This window comes from Megascapheus bottae, chromosome 6, assembly GCF_031878675.1.
Source record: "Megascapheus bottae isolate mThoBot1 chromosome 6, mThoBot2.hap1, whole genome shotgun sequence".
In the NCBI taxonomy this organism is placed as follows: Eukaryota; Metazoa; Chordata; class Mammalia; order Rodentia; family Geomyidae; genus Megascapheus; species Megascapheus bottae.
Genome location: NC_143514.1, coordinates 62,747,780 through 62,765,785, shown reverse-complemented (window position 1 = coordinate 62,765,785; position 18,006 = coordinate 62,747,780). Strand labels below are relative to the sequence as shown.

Here is an 18,006-nt window from a genome sequence, read left to right as displayed (position 1 = left end):
TCTGCAATCCCACAGTACTTTCGTCTTATAAAAGACAGTGGCAGGCGCAGTGGCTCACACCTGTAATCCTAGCTACTCAGGAGGCTGAGATTTAAGGATTGCAGTTCAAAGCCAGCTCAGGCACTAGTGACCGAGAGACCCTTATCTGCAATTAACCACTAGAAAACCGGCTCTGTGGCTCCAGGGATAGGGTGGTAGCCCTGAGCTGAAGAGCTCAGGGACAATGCCCAAGCCCAGAGTCCAAGCCCCACGATCAATAACAACAACAACAAAAGACAGTGGCCCCCATCTTAGCTGTGAAGATCGTTTGAACTCACAAGTTCCAAGCCAGCCCGGACAGCATAGTGAGACGCCAGGTTATAGTGAAAGTAGAGAATTAATACTGTTAGCCAGGCATGGTATCTCATGCCCGGCTGTAATCCTAGCTATTAAGGAGGCTGAGGATTGTGGTTCAAAGCCAGCCCAGGCACAAAAAGTTCATGAGATTTTAATCTCCAATTTACCACTAGAAAACTGGAAGTGGTGCTGTGCCTCAAGTGATAGAATAGTACTCTTGAGCTGAAGAGCTCAGGGACAGTGCACAGGCCCTGGCAAAAGGAAGAGAGACTGGGGGTAGAGAGGGAGGGAGGGAGAGGGAAGGGAGGGAAGAAGGGGAAAGAAAAGTAATACTGTTGTAGACTTTGTCTAAATGCCATAACTCTAGGAGATGCCTACCTATTTCTATTACTCACTCACCCAGAAAATGAATGTCTCTTACTTACGGCATGTTAAGTACTGGGATCAAACATGGTCCTTGCCCTCATAAGCCTCTAGTCATCATCTATAAAACCAATACAGGAGATTCCAAGTTTATCTTTGGAAATGTGCAATCTCAGCTGAATGCAGAAGAGCAGTTCATATAAAGTGTGTTTTAATTCTTATTGTACAACATTGGTTAACCTGTTGGAATAGGATCTCTACAAACTGGAATTAAATTAGTCCTAATTGTCTTTAAAACCTAACACAATACATGATCATAATCTTTTTACCTGCCCTTCTTAATTTTTTCTTGTATGCCTAAATCCTTAGAACCTTTAACATCCTTATAGTCTAGCAACTAGAACACTGTATTCTGATATTTCTAAGGGGAAAGAGAAATGTTCTGTTATTTGAAATATTCTGTGGTCAGTTCTGTGTGCGTAACTTTGAGATAGGGTCTCACCTTGTAGTCCAGGCTGCCTTGGTGCTCACAGTCCGGCCTCTCAAGTGATGTGATTGTAGATGGCACCGTGCCTAGCTTTTTATTGCACAGTATGTACCACAGTGTCTGGAGCATAGAAGTGCTCAGTGCTTATTCAGTCACTCAAGTGTTATTTCTGTGTGTTATAAATTAATATTTCAGACACTTTGTACCTTTTCACAGTCCGTCCTATCAAGCTGAAGGAAGATATTCTATCCTGCACTTTCGCTGAGTTGAGTTTGGGCTTATGCCAGTTTATCCAAGAGGTGCGGAGACCAAATGGTGAAAAATACGATCCAGACAGTATCTTATACTTGTGCCTTGGAATTCAGCAGGTACTAAAGTTTTAAATGGATTCCCTTTTTAATAAAACAGAATTTGTAAAAATGAGCAATCTATTACTTATTACTCCTATGCTTTTTTTTTTTTTTCTCTTTCTGAGATGGGGTCTTGTCCCTAAAGCCCAGGCTAGCCTCAAACTCACAATCTTCCTGAGTAGCTGGAATTACAGTATAGATTGTCCTGCCCTGCTTCCTAAGAGTTTTTGCTTTTTATGACTTTCAGTAAGTCAATTTAAGTGAAACTTCCTTTAACCTTCCTGGCAAATGGCTCCCTTCAAATGCAGGACCATTGAACATTCCCTGGTCATCAACTCTGAGAGGGGTTTCAAGTGGCTAGCACATGCACACAGAGTCACAGGGCACTGGCAAGTGTCATAAATCATTCAGTTGTTCATGGGTTAAAACAGAGTGTAAATGGCCTTTCTTCACTCTGCCACATACTGACACAAATGTCACTATACTTTCCTTAGTGACCAGTTGTCCTTACTATAAAAGTATAGCTTTTTAATAAGCTAAACTAGATGTTATTATGATTACAAAAATTGAGGATGGGGCATTTTATATGTCAGTGAAGAGAAAGTGTGTAAATAGCAATTCACCAAAAAAAGCAACTGAAAGCCAGATGCAGTGGCTCACGCCTGTAATCTTAGCTACTCTGGAGGCCGAGATCTGAAGATTGCAGTTTAAAGGCAGCCCAGGAAATAAAGACCATGAGACTCTTATCTTCAGTTAACTACTAGAAAACCGAAAGTGGCACTGTTGCTCAAAGAGTAGGGTGGTTGCCTTGAGTTGAAGAGCTCAGAGACAGCACCCAGGCCTAGGGGTAAGGCAGTAGCCTGAGCTGAAGATAAATATGTCATTGTCACCACATTAACAAAGGTCTGAAAATTAAACCATTTAGCTGGGCACAGTGACTCACACATGTAATTCTGTCTATTCAGAGGGCTGAGATCAGGAAGGTCATGTTCAAGACCATCCCAGACAAGAAGTTAACCAGACAGGGGGTTGGAGGAAAAGGGGTATCAATGTGCAAGAAATAATGCATCTACTACCTGACAAATGTAATTATAACCCCTCTATACATTATCCTGACAATAAAATTTTAAAAAAGTTAATAAGACACTTAGCCATTCAAATGACAGCCATATATTTGAAATAGGAAAGGGAAAGTGGAAAAATAAGATGACTGGGAGGGGGATGGGGAGAGAAAGGGGGACAAGAACATGAGAAATGGGTATCAAGGTTTAAGAAATAATATACCCAGCACCTGATGAATGTAACCGTAACTCCTGTATACATTATCCAGACAATAAAATACAAAAAAAAAAAAAAAAAAGACAGCCGTAGGTGGGTGCTGGTGGCCCATGACTATAATCCATCCTAGCTACTCAGGAGATCAGAGGATCGTGGTTCCAAGCCAGCCTGATTAGGAAAGTCTGTCAGATTCTTATCTCTAGAAAATTGGAAGTGGAGCTGTGGTTCAAATGATAGAGCACTAGCCTTGAGCAAAAAGAGCTGGAGGTGGGGGGGGGGAGTTTGGCTTAGTGGTAGAGTGCTTGCTTAACATGCACGAAGACCCCGGGTTAATTCCTTAGTACCACATACATATAAAAAGCTGGACGTGATGCTGTGGCAAAAGTGGTAGAGCTCTGGCCTTGAGGAAGCCCAAGGACAGTGATCTGACCCTGAGTTCAGGCCCCAGGACTGGCAAAAAATAAAATAAAATAAATAAATAAAATAAAGATTTAAAAAAGTCACCCAGGTCCCTGAGTTCACAAGTCTCACAATTGACCCCTTTCCCCCCTCCAAAAAAATAAATAAAAGAATGGGCATACTGATACACATGTGTAATCTTAGCTTCATAGAAGGTATAAATAGGAAGATTTCTATCTGTTAGGATAGATTTCATGCTATTAGGAGAAATAACAAAGGAAGAACTGAGGTAATGGCTCAAGTGATAGAGCACTTGACCAGCAAGTTCAAGACCCTAGGTTTAAACCTTAGTGCTGACACCAAGAAAGAGGATCTGGGTGAGGTGGCTCATGCCTGTAATCCTACCTGCTCAATAAGCTGACATCTGAGGATCATGGTTCAAAGCCAGCCTAGGGACTAAAGTCCCTGAGACTTGTCTCCAATGAACAACCAGAAAGCCAGTATTGGTGCTCTGGCTCAAGGGGTAGGGTGGTAACCTTGAGCTGAAGAGCTCAGGGGCAGCACCCAGGCACAGAATTAAAGTCCCATGATGGACAAAAAGAAAAAGAAAAAAGATCCATTAATACATTTACTGTTTATAAGAGAGGTGTGATGGATGTGGTGCTGTGGCTCAAGGGGTAGAGCACTAGTCTTGAGCTGAAGAGCCCAGGCCTAGAGTTCAAGTCCCATGATGGGCCAAAAAAAAAAGAGAGTGATGTGAGGCCAGGAGCGTGGCCTAGTGATAGAGTGCTTGTCTAGCATGCCTGAAGCCCTAGGTTCAATTCCCTGGTACCACATATGCAAAAAAAGCTGGAAGTGGTGCTGTGGCTCAGCTAGCCTAGAGAAAGCTCAAGGACAGTGCCCAGGCCCTGGACTGGAGGGGAAAAAAAAAAAAGTGGTGTGAGATTGGGGTTTCTTTTTTTTCTATTTATTTAATATCTAGTGATTCAGTTTTTGCAAGTCTCTTTGAAACTCATATTCTGTAGATCAGGAACCATTGGAAAAATATTGGTGGAAACTTCAATGATCACTAAAGTTTAATTTATTGTTTACAAACTATATAGTACCGCATACACATAATCCCAGCTTCTCTGGAAAATAGGTGAAAGGATCTGAGTTTCTAACCAGTCTGAACAGGGCAGTAAGACCCCATTTCAAAAAATACAGCTGTTAGCATATACAAATATTGTTAAAGCAGTAAATAAATAAAATGGAAGTATAAATTATATGCGTATCACTTTATGTTGACAGAGGTATATAAATAATACATGAAGTAAACGTTTACTATGGTTATTATCTCCACATAGTAGAATAATGTGAGTGTTGTTGGTGTCTCTTTCCCTTGCCAAGTTTTCTTTCATCTCTGTATGGAATTTTATGTCTTTATTAAGAATGTTTGCTTTGCTATGTTTTTAGTGAAATGGAACCTGCACAGGTGGGACCTCTACACATGTTTTTACAGTTTGTTTGTCTAAATGGGGATATCTCTCCAGATCGATATATAAAGCAAGATCCTTCCTAAGAGAAAACTCAGCATTATGCGAATGTGCTATTCAGTGATTCCTTTTAGCCATCCAGGTTGTTTTGTTCCCATTGTGTTCCTGCTCTTCCTACCTAAAGGGAACATTTAATTACATATGAAGCCGGGATTTCTTTCAATTGTTAGACCTATCTATCTATCTATCTATCTATCTATCTATCTATCTATCTATCTATCTATCTATCTATTGGTGGGTCATGGGGCTTGAGCTCAGCCTGGGTACTGTCCTTGAGCTCTTCAGCTCAAGGCTACTGCCCTACCCTTGAGCCAAGCCCCACTTCCCCGTTTTCTAGAGGTTAATTGGAGGTAAGAGCCTCAGATTCTTTAGTGCCCGGGCTGGCTTTGTACCTTGATCCTCAGATCTCAGCCTCCTGAGTAGCTAGGATTACAGGTGTGAGCCACCACGCCTGGCTAGTTAGACCTATCTTATTCAGTCTTTCTGTGAATAATACATTTTGTTTCAATACACCTTTTTTCCCTTTCCTTTGTTCTCTTCTTCGCTTCTGTTTTTTTTTTTTTTTTAAGAGAGAATCCCCTGGGGCATAGCTATAGCTATATAGTTATAAATATATAGTTAAGAATTTTATATATAGTTAGACATATATAGCTATACATAGATCTCAATATAAATTTTATATATGTGTGTGTGTGTGTGTATATATATATATATATGTATATATATATATGGTTGCCTCCCTTGGAGCCCATTAGTCCATTTTTGTTCTTGGGACTGCTGTTCTCCCTGCTAACGTCCCACCAGGTGCACCACCTCTGTTGCCACTGGGCAGTGGGAAGAAGGACATGGTGTCTGTAAAAATTATTAAACATGAATTCAGTTACAAACAAAAAAAAGTGGGGCTGACAACACAGCCTAGTGGTAGAGTGCTTGTCTAGCATGCATGAAGCCCTGGGTTCAAGTCCTCGGTACCACATATACACAAAAAGCCAGAAATGATGCTGTGGCTCAGGTGGTAGAGCTCTGGCCTTGAGAAAAGCCCAAGTACAGTGCTCAAGCCCTGGGCTCAAGCACCAGACTACTTTAACAAAACAAAACAAGGAAAGCCTGGCATTGATGGCTCATGCCTATAATCTTAGCTACTCAGAAGGATTGCAGTTCTACATCAGCCAAGTTAGGAAAGTTGTGAGAGTCATCTCTAACCACCAAAAATCTGGAAGGAGAGCTCAAGTGATAGAATGTTAGCCTTAAGCAAAAGAGACAGACAGATAAAGACAGAGAATTAGATCTTTCTTGATTGCTAATGCTAGGCTAGTCTTAAACTCCTGGACTTACACGATCCTCTTGCCTTAACCTCCTGTGTATCTAGGACTATAGGTAATTGTAATTGCACCTGCCTCTAAGATTTATATTCTTGATTTAAAGAAAAACAGTTGAGAATTTTATATATAAATGTGATACTTAACCCAGTTTTTAAAAATTCTTGTTTTAAATTGTCAATTGGTAAATTGTTACTACATATTTATGTGGTAGTACAGTAATATGATTTATAAATTATAATGTAGAATAATATATCTGTTGCTTCAAATACTCACCTTTTGTGATGAAAACAGTCGAATTTACTCTTTTATCAATAGTTTTGAAACATGCAGTACATTATTACTCGCTGTATTCACAATGCCACGTCATAGATCTAAAAACAAAATAACATCTCATTCTTCTGCTGATCTGAAGTGTTGTGCCTTTGCTCTTCTTCTTTTTTTTAGTCACATCCCACCCCGTCACTGTCACTGTCATCACTACTGTTTTGGACTGTCTACCACAATTGTATGAATACCACTGGGCCATTATGTCCCCAAACCTAAACTTACATTGTAATAGACACATGAAAACAAAAATGATAGGAAATGGAGATGTGCCTCAAGTCATAGACCATCAGCCTCGATTGAAAAAGCCAAGTGAAATTATGAGTTCAAGCCCCAGCTCCAGCACAAAATGTACACAATTATATAAAAGCCCCCCCAAATTATACATATTAATGGAGTACAAATGTAATGTTTCAATATGAATATTGCATAGTGTTTAAATCAGATTAAATATACTTATCTCTTCAAACATTTATTCTTTCCTTAGATAGGAAAGTTCAGATGCTTCCAAAATCCCATATTTTTTTTCTTTTTTTCATATCTGTCATGAGCATTGAACTCAGAACCTGGCACTGTCCTTGAACTCTTTTGCTCAAGGCTAGCATTCTACCACTTTTGAGCCATAATACCACTTCCAGTTTCCTGGTATTTAATTGGAGATAAGAGTGTCAGGGACTTTCCTGCCCAAGCTGGTTTTGAACCTCCATCTTCAGTTCTCAGCTTCCTGAATAACTAGGATAACAGGTGAGAGCCACTAATGCCCTACTATCTCATAAACTTTTGAAATGTATGCCAATTAGTTTTGTGTATAAGCCCCCTACTATTCAGTAACATACCAGAATTCTTCTAACTGTATTTTTTTTTTTTTTTGCCAGTCCCGGGCTTGAGTTCAGGGCCTGAGCACTGTCCTTTGACTTTCTCAAGGCTAGAGCTCTAGCATTTGAGTCTCAGCACCACTTCTGGGTGTTTTTTTCTATGTATGTGGTACCAAGGAATCACACTCAGGTCTTTGTGCATGCTAGGCAAGCACTCTACCACTAGGCCAAACTCCCAGCCCCTCTAACTGTAATTTTTAAGACCAGTCATCTTAGATGCTACATAGAAGTGAAAACATTCAGTTTTTGTCTTCCTCTGCCAGGCATATGTCAGCATACTATTTCTAATTCAACCCATGGTATCTTACCCATGACAGTTTCCTTCTCTTTAAAGTTTAATAATACTCTATTGTATATATGCACATTTTCTTTTTCCTCTTTTTCTTTTAATTTTTTTTTTTCACTTGTCTTGGGGCTTGAACTCAGGGCCTGATTACTGTCCTTGGGCTTTCTCAAGTCTAGAGATCTACACTTGAGCCACCCCTTCTGTCCTTTTCTGTATGTGTGGTGCTGAGTAGCTGTGTGCATGCTAGGCCACCACTCTACACTAGGCCATGCTTGGGCTGGTTTTGAACCTAGATCATCTCTCTGATCTCAGCCTCTTAATTAAGTTAGGCATGAGCTACTAATGCCTAGTCCAGCCCATATTTATTTATTTTTCAGATGGCATCTCATGTTTTTCTCTTGAGCTTTGATCCTCATACTTAGCTGACAGAACAATCAGGTCTATTTTGACACTTGTTCACACCTTATTGGTTGAGATAAAAATCTTAATTTTTGTGCAAGCCGACCTCAAACAGCAGTTTTTGTGATAATCTGCTTCCTGGGTAGCTAGATTTATGGGTGTGAGCCACTGTATTTTGAACAATCTTCCACTTTTATGGGTGGGGTGGGGGGTAGTGCTGGGGCTTGAACTCAGGGCCTGGGCACTGTCTTTCAGCCTCTTTGTGCTAGAGCTCTACCACTTGAGCTGCAGCTCCACTTCTGGCTTTTTCTGAGTAGGTTATTGGCGATGAGTCTCACAGTCTGTCTTGCCTGGGCTGTCTTTGAACCACAGTCCTTAGATGTCAGCCTCCTGAGTAGCTAGGGTGACAGGCATGAGCCAGCTGGTACCTGGCTCTCTCCCACATTTTTATATTCAAACCTTTTCTATAGTAGAAATAAAATATGTTGTGAAAATGCTTTATTAAAAGAAGAAAATGTGTTTATTAAAAGAAGAAAATGTGAAGCTTATAGCTTATAGGTATGGTGTTTGTTTGCCTCTAGTACTATTTAACAACAAAATTGTCTGTTAAAAGGCCTCATAAAATACACATTGAAGATAATTTTTGTTGGCCAGGATATATTTAAGTGCAAATAATTTCCTTCAAATTATACATAGATAGAAATTCAGAGACTGGTAGCCATGGATACATAGATTAAAAATACTTGATCATAAAATCACTAGATCTTTAGCCTATTGTTCTGTAATTGCTTATTGTTGTGTGTATGTTTTTTTTTTAATCGGTTGTGGATCCTTTTTTTTTTACTCCAGTCCTGGGGCTTGAACTCAGGGCCTGAGCACTCTCTGTAGGCTTTCCTCAAGGCTAGAGCTCTACCACTTAAATCACAGAGCCACTTCTGACTTTTTTCTATGTACATGATACTGAGGAATCAAATCCAGATCTTCCTGCATGCTAGGCAAACATTCTGCCACTAGGCCAAACTCCCGGCCCAGGTTGTGGGTCTTGAACTCTGGGCCTGGGTGATGTTCCTGAGCTCTTCAGCTAAAGGCTAGTGCTCTACCACTTGAGCCACAGGGCCCTTATGGTTTCCTGGTGGTCAGTTGGAGATAAGAGTCTCTTGGACTTTGCCTGGGCTACCTTTGAGCCCAGGTCTTCAGATCTCAGCCTCCTCTGCAGCTAGGATTACAGGTGTGAGCCACCAGTACTTGTTAGCATTTTTCTATCTCAGTTTATTGCATTTGAATCCAAAGACATTTTAACTATACCCACCCCCTATTCTTTATTTCCTATGCTGTGATACAGTTATACTGATTATAGGTAACATAACAGTGCTGGACTTGAATTTCTTAAGGAGGGGATTATAAGACAGACAGTTAAATCCCATGGTCAGTGGATTCAAAGAAATAATTTTTAAACTTCAGTTTGCACTTCTTCAAGAACTAATAATTATAGTGTAACACAAAACCATCTGGAGATATACATTATTGAGTTAGAAAAAAGTGGTTTGCATGCACTAGAGCCAATTTTTGTCCATCAGTTTCTCAGATTGAGTAGAGAGAGGCACTGTTTTCAATAGTTGTCATTTTGTTTCATTTTATTTTTTAACTTAAAAAATTACTGTGAAGGGGTGGGAAAGTGGCTTAGTAGTAGAGTGGCTTGCCTAGCATGCATGAAGCCCTGGGTTAAATTCCTCAGTACCACATACACAGAAAAGGCTAGAAGTGATGCTGTGGCTCAAGTGGTAGAGTGCTAGCCTTAAGCAAAAAGAAGCCCAGGGACAGTGCCCTGGCCCTAGTTAAAGCCCCAGGACTAGCCAAAAAAAAAAAAAGAACAAGAAGGAGGTGATATACAAGGTGTTATAGTGACATAAGTCAGGCAATAAGTAGATTTCTTTCTGGACAATGTCACTTCTTCCCCTCACTGATTTCTTTTTAAAGGAAGTAAAAAGCTTCATCTTATCACTTTGTTTCTAAGGGTGATGGCAGTTAACGTGAAAGAGGCCTTCAACTTGAATTCTGGTATCCTTAGAATACTCTAAGATTGAACATTATCATAATATCAAAGGCAAAATTTAAGGTAAAACTATATTCTTTGCATTAATATTTTTAAGCTTAAATTTTCTTTTTCTTTTTCTTTTAGTACCTGTTTGAAAATGGTAGAATAGATAACATTTTTACTGAGCCCTATTCCAGATTTATGATTGAACTTACCAAACTTTTGAAAATATGGGAACCTACAATACTTCCTAATGGTAAGGTGATTGTTTTTTTATTTTGATTGTTTTTATGATAAACTTTAAAAATGGTTTATGTTTTGTGATTTAAAAAAAAAATTGGGGGGCTGGGAGTTTGGCATAGTGGTAGAGTGCTTGCCTAGCGTGACGAAGACCCAGGGTTGATTCCTTGGTACCACATACATTGAAAAAAGCCGGAAGTGGTGTTGAGGCTCAAGTGGTAGAGCTCTGGCCTTGAGAAAGTCCAAGGACAGTGCTCAGGCCCTGAGCTCAAGCCAAGGACTGGCCAAAAAAAAAAAATTAATTTCAGCTGGGAGTTTGGCCTAGTGGTAGAGTGCTTGCCTAGCATGCACAAAGACCCGGGTTTGATTTCTTGATACCACATACTAGAAATGGTGCAGTGACTCAAGTGGTAGAGCTCTAGCCTTGAGAAAGCCCAAGGACGGTGCCCACTCCCTGAGTTCAAGGCCCAGGACTGGCAAAAAAAATTTAATTTCATATATCCGCTCTGATTTATAATATGCTTTTGAGAAGATACCTTTTGGTTTATTGTTGAATATTTTACTAAGATTGTAACAGTAAATAGTCACTGTACAAAGTACATGTATAGCTACTGATTGTTGAAGGTAAAGAATGTTGAAGGTAAGGAGTTTGGCCTAGTGGTTAAGGTGCTTGCCTAGCATGCATGAAGACCCGGGTTTGATTCCTCGGTACCACATACATAGAAAAAAGCCGGAAGTGGTGCTGAGGCTCAAGTGGTAGAGTTCTATCCTTGAGAAAGTCCAAGGACAGTGCTCAGGCCCTGAGCTCAAGCCCAGGACTGGCAAAAAAAAAAAAGAATATAAGTTACATTTTCCTTTCTAGTGAAGTAGGGTCAGCAAAGCTGCATAATTTTTTGTAGTTGCCACATATTGCATCTGCTAAAATAAGAGTTTATATATATTCTGAACTAGAGAGCCTTTTTGTTGTTGTTGTTGTTATCTTTGGCCTTGTGTTGTAAGAGAATTCCATGGTTCACTGTTGGTCCTGGCCATCTAGCCGTCCATAGAACATTGTTGCCAGAAATGACCCTCTGTTGGGCTGCTGAGCAGCTTTCTGAGTCATTTAGCAGTTAGCATGCAGAGCTGGAGCTTAGGACATAAATTTGGAAGTCAAAGTCATGTGTACATAATCTCCTGAGAATAGAAACACAGAGCAACCACAAAGAGAACTGAAAGAGACAACTTCAGGCAAGACTGAAGCTTTAGGAAGACTGAAGCCCTGAAGCTGAGTGCCAGTGGCTCCACACAAGGCTGAGATTTGAGGATCATAGTTCAAAGCCAGCCCAGCACAAAAACTGAGACTCTTATCTCCAATTAAGCACCAGAAAACTGGAAGTGGTGCTGTGGCTCAATGTGGTAGAGTGCTAACCTTGAGCTGAAGAGCTCAGGGACAGTACTCTAGCCCTGAGTTCAAGCCCCACAACCACACACACACACACACACACAAAAAGTAAAGGAGCCCTGAAGCAGGCTTGGGCCTGGTGGCTCACGCCTGTAATCCTAGCTCCTCTGGAGGGTGAGATCTGTGGAACAAGGCTTAAAGCCAGCTGTTTGAAAGCCATCTTGGCACTAAAAAGTCCAAAAAGTCCACGAGACTCATCTCTAATTAATTACCAGAAAACCTGAAGTGGCACTGTGGCTCAAGGGGTAGGGTGGTAGCCTTGAGCTAAAGAGCCCAAGGACAACGCCCAGGCCCAGAGTTCAAGTCCCACAACCAAAAAAACAAAACAGTACATTCATTTTACTCTTTGTAAAACTTCTACATTTCAAGAGAAATCCTAGACAAGTCATTAGGACTCTCTTCTTCATTTTAATTAGCCTCAGTAAATGTCCAGGTGGGCTTTATTTTGGCATGTGCATATATGCTTGCTTTTTTTTTTTTTTGCCAGTCCTGGGCCTGGAACTCAGGGCCTGAGCACTGTCCTTGGCTTTCTCAAGGCTAGAGCTCTACCACTTGAGCCTCAGCACCACTTCCGGCTTTTCTATGTATGTGGTACTGACGAATCGAGCCCGGGTCTTTGTGTATGCTAGGCAAGCACTCTCCTAACACTAGGCCAAACTCCCAGCCTGCATATATACATTTAATCTACCTTGGTCTGACTCATTCCCTGCAATTGCTATTAGCATAAAATTAGAATAAGAGAGATAGAACAGAAGATATATGCCTTTCTGTGACCTTGGCTAAAGAATGATCTGACTGGAGTTGGGCCAAGCCTGGCTCATTCCCTATTTTGTTTTTGTTTTTGTCCATTGTGGACACTGTCCCTGAGCCTTTTTGTGCTCAAGCCTAGTACCCTACCACTTGAGTCACAGTTGCCACTTTCAACTTTTTCTGGAGATAAAAATCTCATGGACTTGGGCCGGGAGTTTGGTCTAGTGGTTAAAGTGCTTGCCTAGCATGCATGAGGACCCGAGTTCGATTCCTCGGTACCACATACATAGAAAAAAGCCAGAAGTGGTGCTGAGGCTCAAGTGGTAGAGCTCTAGCCTTGAGAAAGTCCAAGGACAGTGCTCAGGCCCTGAGCTCTAGCCCAGGACTGGCAAAAAAAAAAAAAAAAAAAAAAATCTCATGGACTTCCCTGCCTGGACTGAGTTTGAACTATGAGTCTCAGATACCTGAGAAGCTAGGAAGAAAAGAACTGTTTGCACTTGGTCAGTTTCCTGTTTTTATAGTACATGAGCTAAAAATGCTTTTTATGTTTTTAAATGGTTAGGAAATTTTAAAGAAAGTATTATTGTGGTACAAAATTATATGAAATTCAGATGTGTCTACAAATTTTGCTATCCTATAGTCACATTTCTTTTTTTTTTTTTTTTTTTTGCCAGTCCTGGGCTTGAGCTCAGGGCCTGAGCACTGTCCTTGGACTTTCTCAAGGCTAGAGCTCTACCACTTGAGCCTCAGCACCACTTCCGGCTTTTTTCTATGTATGTGGTACCGAGGAATTGAACCCGGGTCTTCATGCATGCCAGGCAAGCACTTTAACCACTAGGCCAAACTCTCGGCCCTATAGTCACATTTCTTATTCATTATTCATTCTGTTCCCCCCCCCCCCCCCCGCAGTCCAGGGCTTGGGCTCAGGACCTGAGCACTGTCCCTGGATTTTTCTCAAGGCTAGGGCTCTACCACTTGAGCCACAGCACCACTTCTGGCTTTTTGCTAGGTATGTGGTAACGAGGAATCGAACCTGGGTCTTCATGCATGCTAGGCAAGCACTCTACCACTAGGCCAAACTCCCGGCCGCATTTCTTATTCTTATGTATTGACCATGGCTCCTTATTTTCTACAATAAAAAAGTTGTACAGTGCCTCTAGGGCTCATACAACCAAAAGTATTTACTTTTTCTTCTTAGGGAAATGTTACCACCTCCTGATCTAAAACAGTAATAGATTATTAGAACCATTACCAAGGAAGTAGAGTGCACATAATGTCTACTTAAATGGAATCCTTTACCCTTCTCTTTATATGCTGCTTCTCTTTTTCTCTATAGCAGGAGAGGGAAAGAGAGCAACAGTTAGTCTCCCCTCAGATTTTCCTGTCCTAGAAAGTGGGTGTTTCATGCACTCAGTACGGCTTCTTCCCCTCTGCTGTCTAGGTTACATGTTCTCGCGCATCGAAGAAGAACATTTATGGGAGTGTAAACAGCTGGGCGCTTACTCGCCAATTGTCCTCCTAAATACCCTCCTCTTTTTCAATACCAAATACTTTCAACTAAAGAATGTCACAGAACACTTGAGACTTTCCTTCGCCCACGTGATGAGACGGACCAGGACTCTGAAGTACAGCACCAAGATGACATATCTGAGGTTCTTCCCGCCCTTACAGAAGCACGAGTCAGAGCCAGGTGTGCGGGTGTTTGTGAGGTTTCTATTGGTACTAAAGCAGGGCTGTTGCAAAGGGATAATTGTACATTCTAGACTTGGATTTTTCTCTATGTTGTTGGGCTTGTTGGAAGACTTCAAAATCAGAAGGAACACTGGCTTCAGTATACTTTTATTAGCCTTTAAATTGGAAATATTAATTTAATTGGACAAAGTTCAAGTAATCTTAAAGCTTCTCAGACAGCCAGGTACTGGCAGCTTCCCCCTGGAATCCTAGCTAATCAAGAGGTTGAGATATGAGCATTGAGGTTCAAAGCCAGCCATGGTAGGAAAGCCCATGAGACTTACCTCCAATTGTCCACTAAAAAACTGGAGTCAGAGCTGTGGCTGAAGTGATAGAGCACTGCCTTGAGCGGAAAAGAAGCCAAAGAGCAGTACACAAACGCTCACACACGCACACACACACTCACAGCATTATGTTGGTAAGACAGGGTTTGTCCTTTTATTATAAAACGATCAGCTCTCCCTAGAATTTATTTTCCTGACAAAGATGGCATTTTTCACAATATAGCACAAAGAAAACAAAATTGAGTGCTGGTGTCCCACAGTAGAAATACTTTCCGAATAGATGACAACTTCCATCTTAATCTCTGTGTAGGAGATCATGCGAAACCTTTTTCTCTGCCTCTGCTTGCTGTGGCTTGAACACCCTACCTCTCTAGTCAAGGCCCAAGGTGCCTTTGACGTGGAGTCTCCACTTTGTTGAACAGGGGACCTAACTGTCGTAGAACAGGTATTTGGTTTCCTTTCATGCTATAAACCCAGCACTTAGAATAATGTCTGGCACTGCCATGGGATCCCAGTAAATACTGGTTGATTTTCCTAAATCAAAGAGAAGGAGGGAACAAAGATCAGTTTATGAATAAGACCTTACCTGTCTTGTCTTGAAGAGCAGACTCCTAACACGTACTTGATTATTATTTCCTATCTCAAGATAAACTAACTGTTGGCAAGAGAAAGCGGAATGAAGATGATGATGTCCCAGTGGGTGTGGAGATGGCTGAGAATACTGACAACCCACTGCGGTGCCCTGTTCGACTTTATGAATTTTACCTGTCAAAATGGTAAGAGATCTCAGTGCAGGAGAGTAGCCTAGTGGTAGAGTGCTCACCCAGCATGCAAGAAGTCCTGGATTCGATTCCTTGGTACCACGTACACAGAAAAGGCTAGAAGTGGCACTGTGGTTCAAGTAGCAGAGCACTACCCTTAAGTAAAAAGTGTTCAAGGAAGCTGGGCTCCATGGCTCACAGCTGTAATCCTAGCTACTCAGGAGGCTGAGATCTGAGGATCAAGGTTCAAAACCAGCCCAGGCACAAAAGGACCTGAGATTCTTATCTCCAGTTAACCTCTAGAAAACAGGAAGTGGGGCTTGGCTCAAGGGTAGGGTGGTAACCTTGAGCTGAGGAGCTCAGGGACAGCGCCCCGTATGAGTTCAAGCCCCATGACCCACAAAAAAACATGTTCAAGGACAATGTGCAAGCCCTGAGTTTGAGCCCCAGGACTAGCGAAAAAGAAAGAAGATGGTAAGGGGATCCCCTGCGCTGGGTGGTGCTTGTCGTGACTCAGTTAATGTGGTGTGAATTGCAGATGCTGGAATATCAGCAATGTCACTGGCTTCTTTCCATTGACAGGAAATTACCTCTAACTTCAGTTTTGTTCCATGTTCACGCCTGCTTTTTATTTTGAACCAAGAAGCAAATTGCCTTATCTTGATAATTTCTTCTTCCAAATTTTCAAATGCCCAAAATGACTTCCTATTTAGTCTTCACAAAAATTCACAAGAATTGTTAAGCCCTATGTGATATCCAATCTAATAGTGACTTACTTGTATAAAAAAGTTCTGCCAATACTTATTACTAAACTTGTATGTGAAGAACAACTTTCAAAGAATTGGAGTTTGCCAGGCCCTGGTGGCTCACACCTGTAGTCCTAGCTACTCAGAAAGCTGAGATCTGAGATCCCTGTTCAAAGCCAGTCCAGGCAGTTAATTATCTCAAGTTAACCACCAGAAAACTGGAAGTAGAATGCTACTCTTGAGCTGAAGTGCCCAGATACACAGTACTCAAGCCCAGAGTTCAAACTCCGACGACCAACTAAAAAAATTTATTTTGTTTTATTTATTTATTTTTTGGATAGAGATGGGTACCAAACCCCGGGCTTTTGCATAGGCTAGGTAGGTCCCCACTCCCTCTGAGCTACATCCACATCTGAGAATTGAAGTTTTTTTAATTGTAACTTTTCCTAGAGAAGCACTATGGCTGTAAAGTTGCATGATGCATACTAAAACATTTCTTTCCTTCTCTCAAAGTTGGTGGCTGTATTGCTCTTTGTGATATTAAGTGACCTTGGGGCCCAGTTTAGGCTACATACTCTTAGGAGATAAGTATTCTCAGCCCGTGTGACATTTTGTTTCTTTTGATGGTTTCTTTTTTCTTTCTTTTCTTTCTTTCTTCCTTTCTTCCTTTTTAATGGAGACGAACATCTCCACATTTAACACTTTTGTTTTTCCTCTATCCTTCGTTATTTACTTCCATTACATTCTCTGAAGTGGAATTACCATGATGAAGGACAGGGGCTATTTTTTCTCCAGTACTGGGGATCAAACTCAGGGCGTCTGCCACTTGAGTCACACCTCTGGCATATTCCTGATGGTTTGTGCATGTGTATGTGTGCGTGCGTGCTCGCCCCTGAAACTTTCATCCTCAAGGCTAGTACTGTATCACAACTCTTATTCCCAGCCTTTTGGGGGGTAGTTAACTGGAGATAAGAGTCTTGGGTTTTACTGTCCCTGCTGGCTTTGAGCCGTGATCCTCAGATCTCAGCTTCCCAAATAATTAGGATTACAGATGTGAGCCACCACACCCAGCCATGTTCCTGGTGTTCTCAGGACTAAAATGTGACTTATACTTTGTCTTTTAGTAATATCCTCATCACCAATCCAGTGTGATTTCCTGAGTATGAAAATATGTGGAGCGGTAGATTGTTTTCTGGAGGAAAATGCTTGAAACCATTATCACTGTGGTTATGTTGCTTACTTGTTATATGAGTGGCAGTGGGGGAAAGCTGAAGATGAAAAAGAATAGTTCATATTTCCTGTAATCTCTAATCCCAGTTTTCTTTCTTGTCTGTGTGTGTGTGTTTCTCCTCCTCCTGTGGCTAGTTCTGAAAGTGTGAAGCAGAGGAATGATGTGTTTTACCTTCAGCCTGAGCGCTCCTGTGTCCCGAATAGCCCCATGTGGTACTCTACCTTCCCAATAGACCCTGGGACGCTGGACACCATGTTAACACGAATCCTCATGGTGAGGGAGGTGCATGAAGAACTTGCCAAAGCCAAATCTGAAGACTCTGATGTTGAATTGTCAGATTAAGCTGGATGGATGGGAGGTTCCTATTTTCATACACATTGGTATGCACCAAACTGAATGCATCTAGCTGTTGGGAAGCGTTGTATAGCGCCAAGTCCTCTTGACTTGATTATAAGACAGTGGAAGATGGATGACTCGTGAACCACAGTGTGGATATACAATGAAAACTGAAGGAAAGAATACGAACTGAGAATTGTTATTTGGCAGTGATAGTTATTAGACATCTTCAGACTGACTAACAGTTTCTCTGAGTGGTGCATTATCTTATTTTGTTGGGAATAACAAATTGTGGAATATTTTTAAGGAAGACTGTTGTATAAAACTCTACCATAGTAACCTTAGAGCTTAGAGCGGTAGCTTTGGAGTGAGACCGTGGCTGTAGCAGGCCCTCCATAAAAGCAGAGGGGGGAGTCTGTGCTGAGCTGAGCTGAGATCAGATGAAGCAGCAGGACCCAGGCCTGAAGACCCAGTAAAATACTCAGCTCTTTTTTTTT

The 18,006-nt window shown here is 41.3% G+C and overlaps 1 protein-coding gene and 1 non-coding gene across 5 annotated transcripts in view; one reads left to right on the top strand and one right to left on the bottom strand.

Moving 5' to 3' along the window:
- Zmym4 (zinc finger MYM-type containing 4) overlaps positions 1-17,959 on the top strand; it is a 112,143-nt gene extending 94,184 nt beyond the window's left edge. For all 4 annotated transcript variants that reach the window (XM_090335257.1, XM_090335256.1, XM_090335258.1 and 1 more), the window contains 5 exons: positions 1,403-1,554; positions 10,134-10,245; positions 13,862-14,110; positions 15,082-15,211; positions 17,308-17,959. In XM_090335257.1, coding sequence (XP_090191383.1) covers positions 1,403-1,554; positions 10,134-10,245; positions 13,862-14,110; positions 15,082-15,211; positions 17,308-17,515 — 851 coding nt within the window. In that variant the 3' untranslated portion in view covers positions 17,516-17,959. The remainder of the gene's footprint in view (positions 1-1,402; positions 1,555-10,133; positions 10,246-13,861; positions 14,111-15,081; positions 15,212-17,307) is intronic.
- On the bottom strand, positions 1,923-2,059 carry LOC150062120 (small nucleolar RNA SNORA17). Its single transcript, XR_016536070.1, has one exon. It is a non-coding gene; the product is annotated as a small nucleolar RNA SNORA17 (small nucleolar RNA).
- Positions 17,960-18,006: the final 47 nt, after the last annotated feature.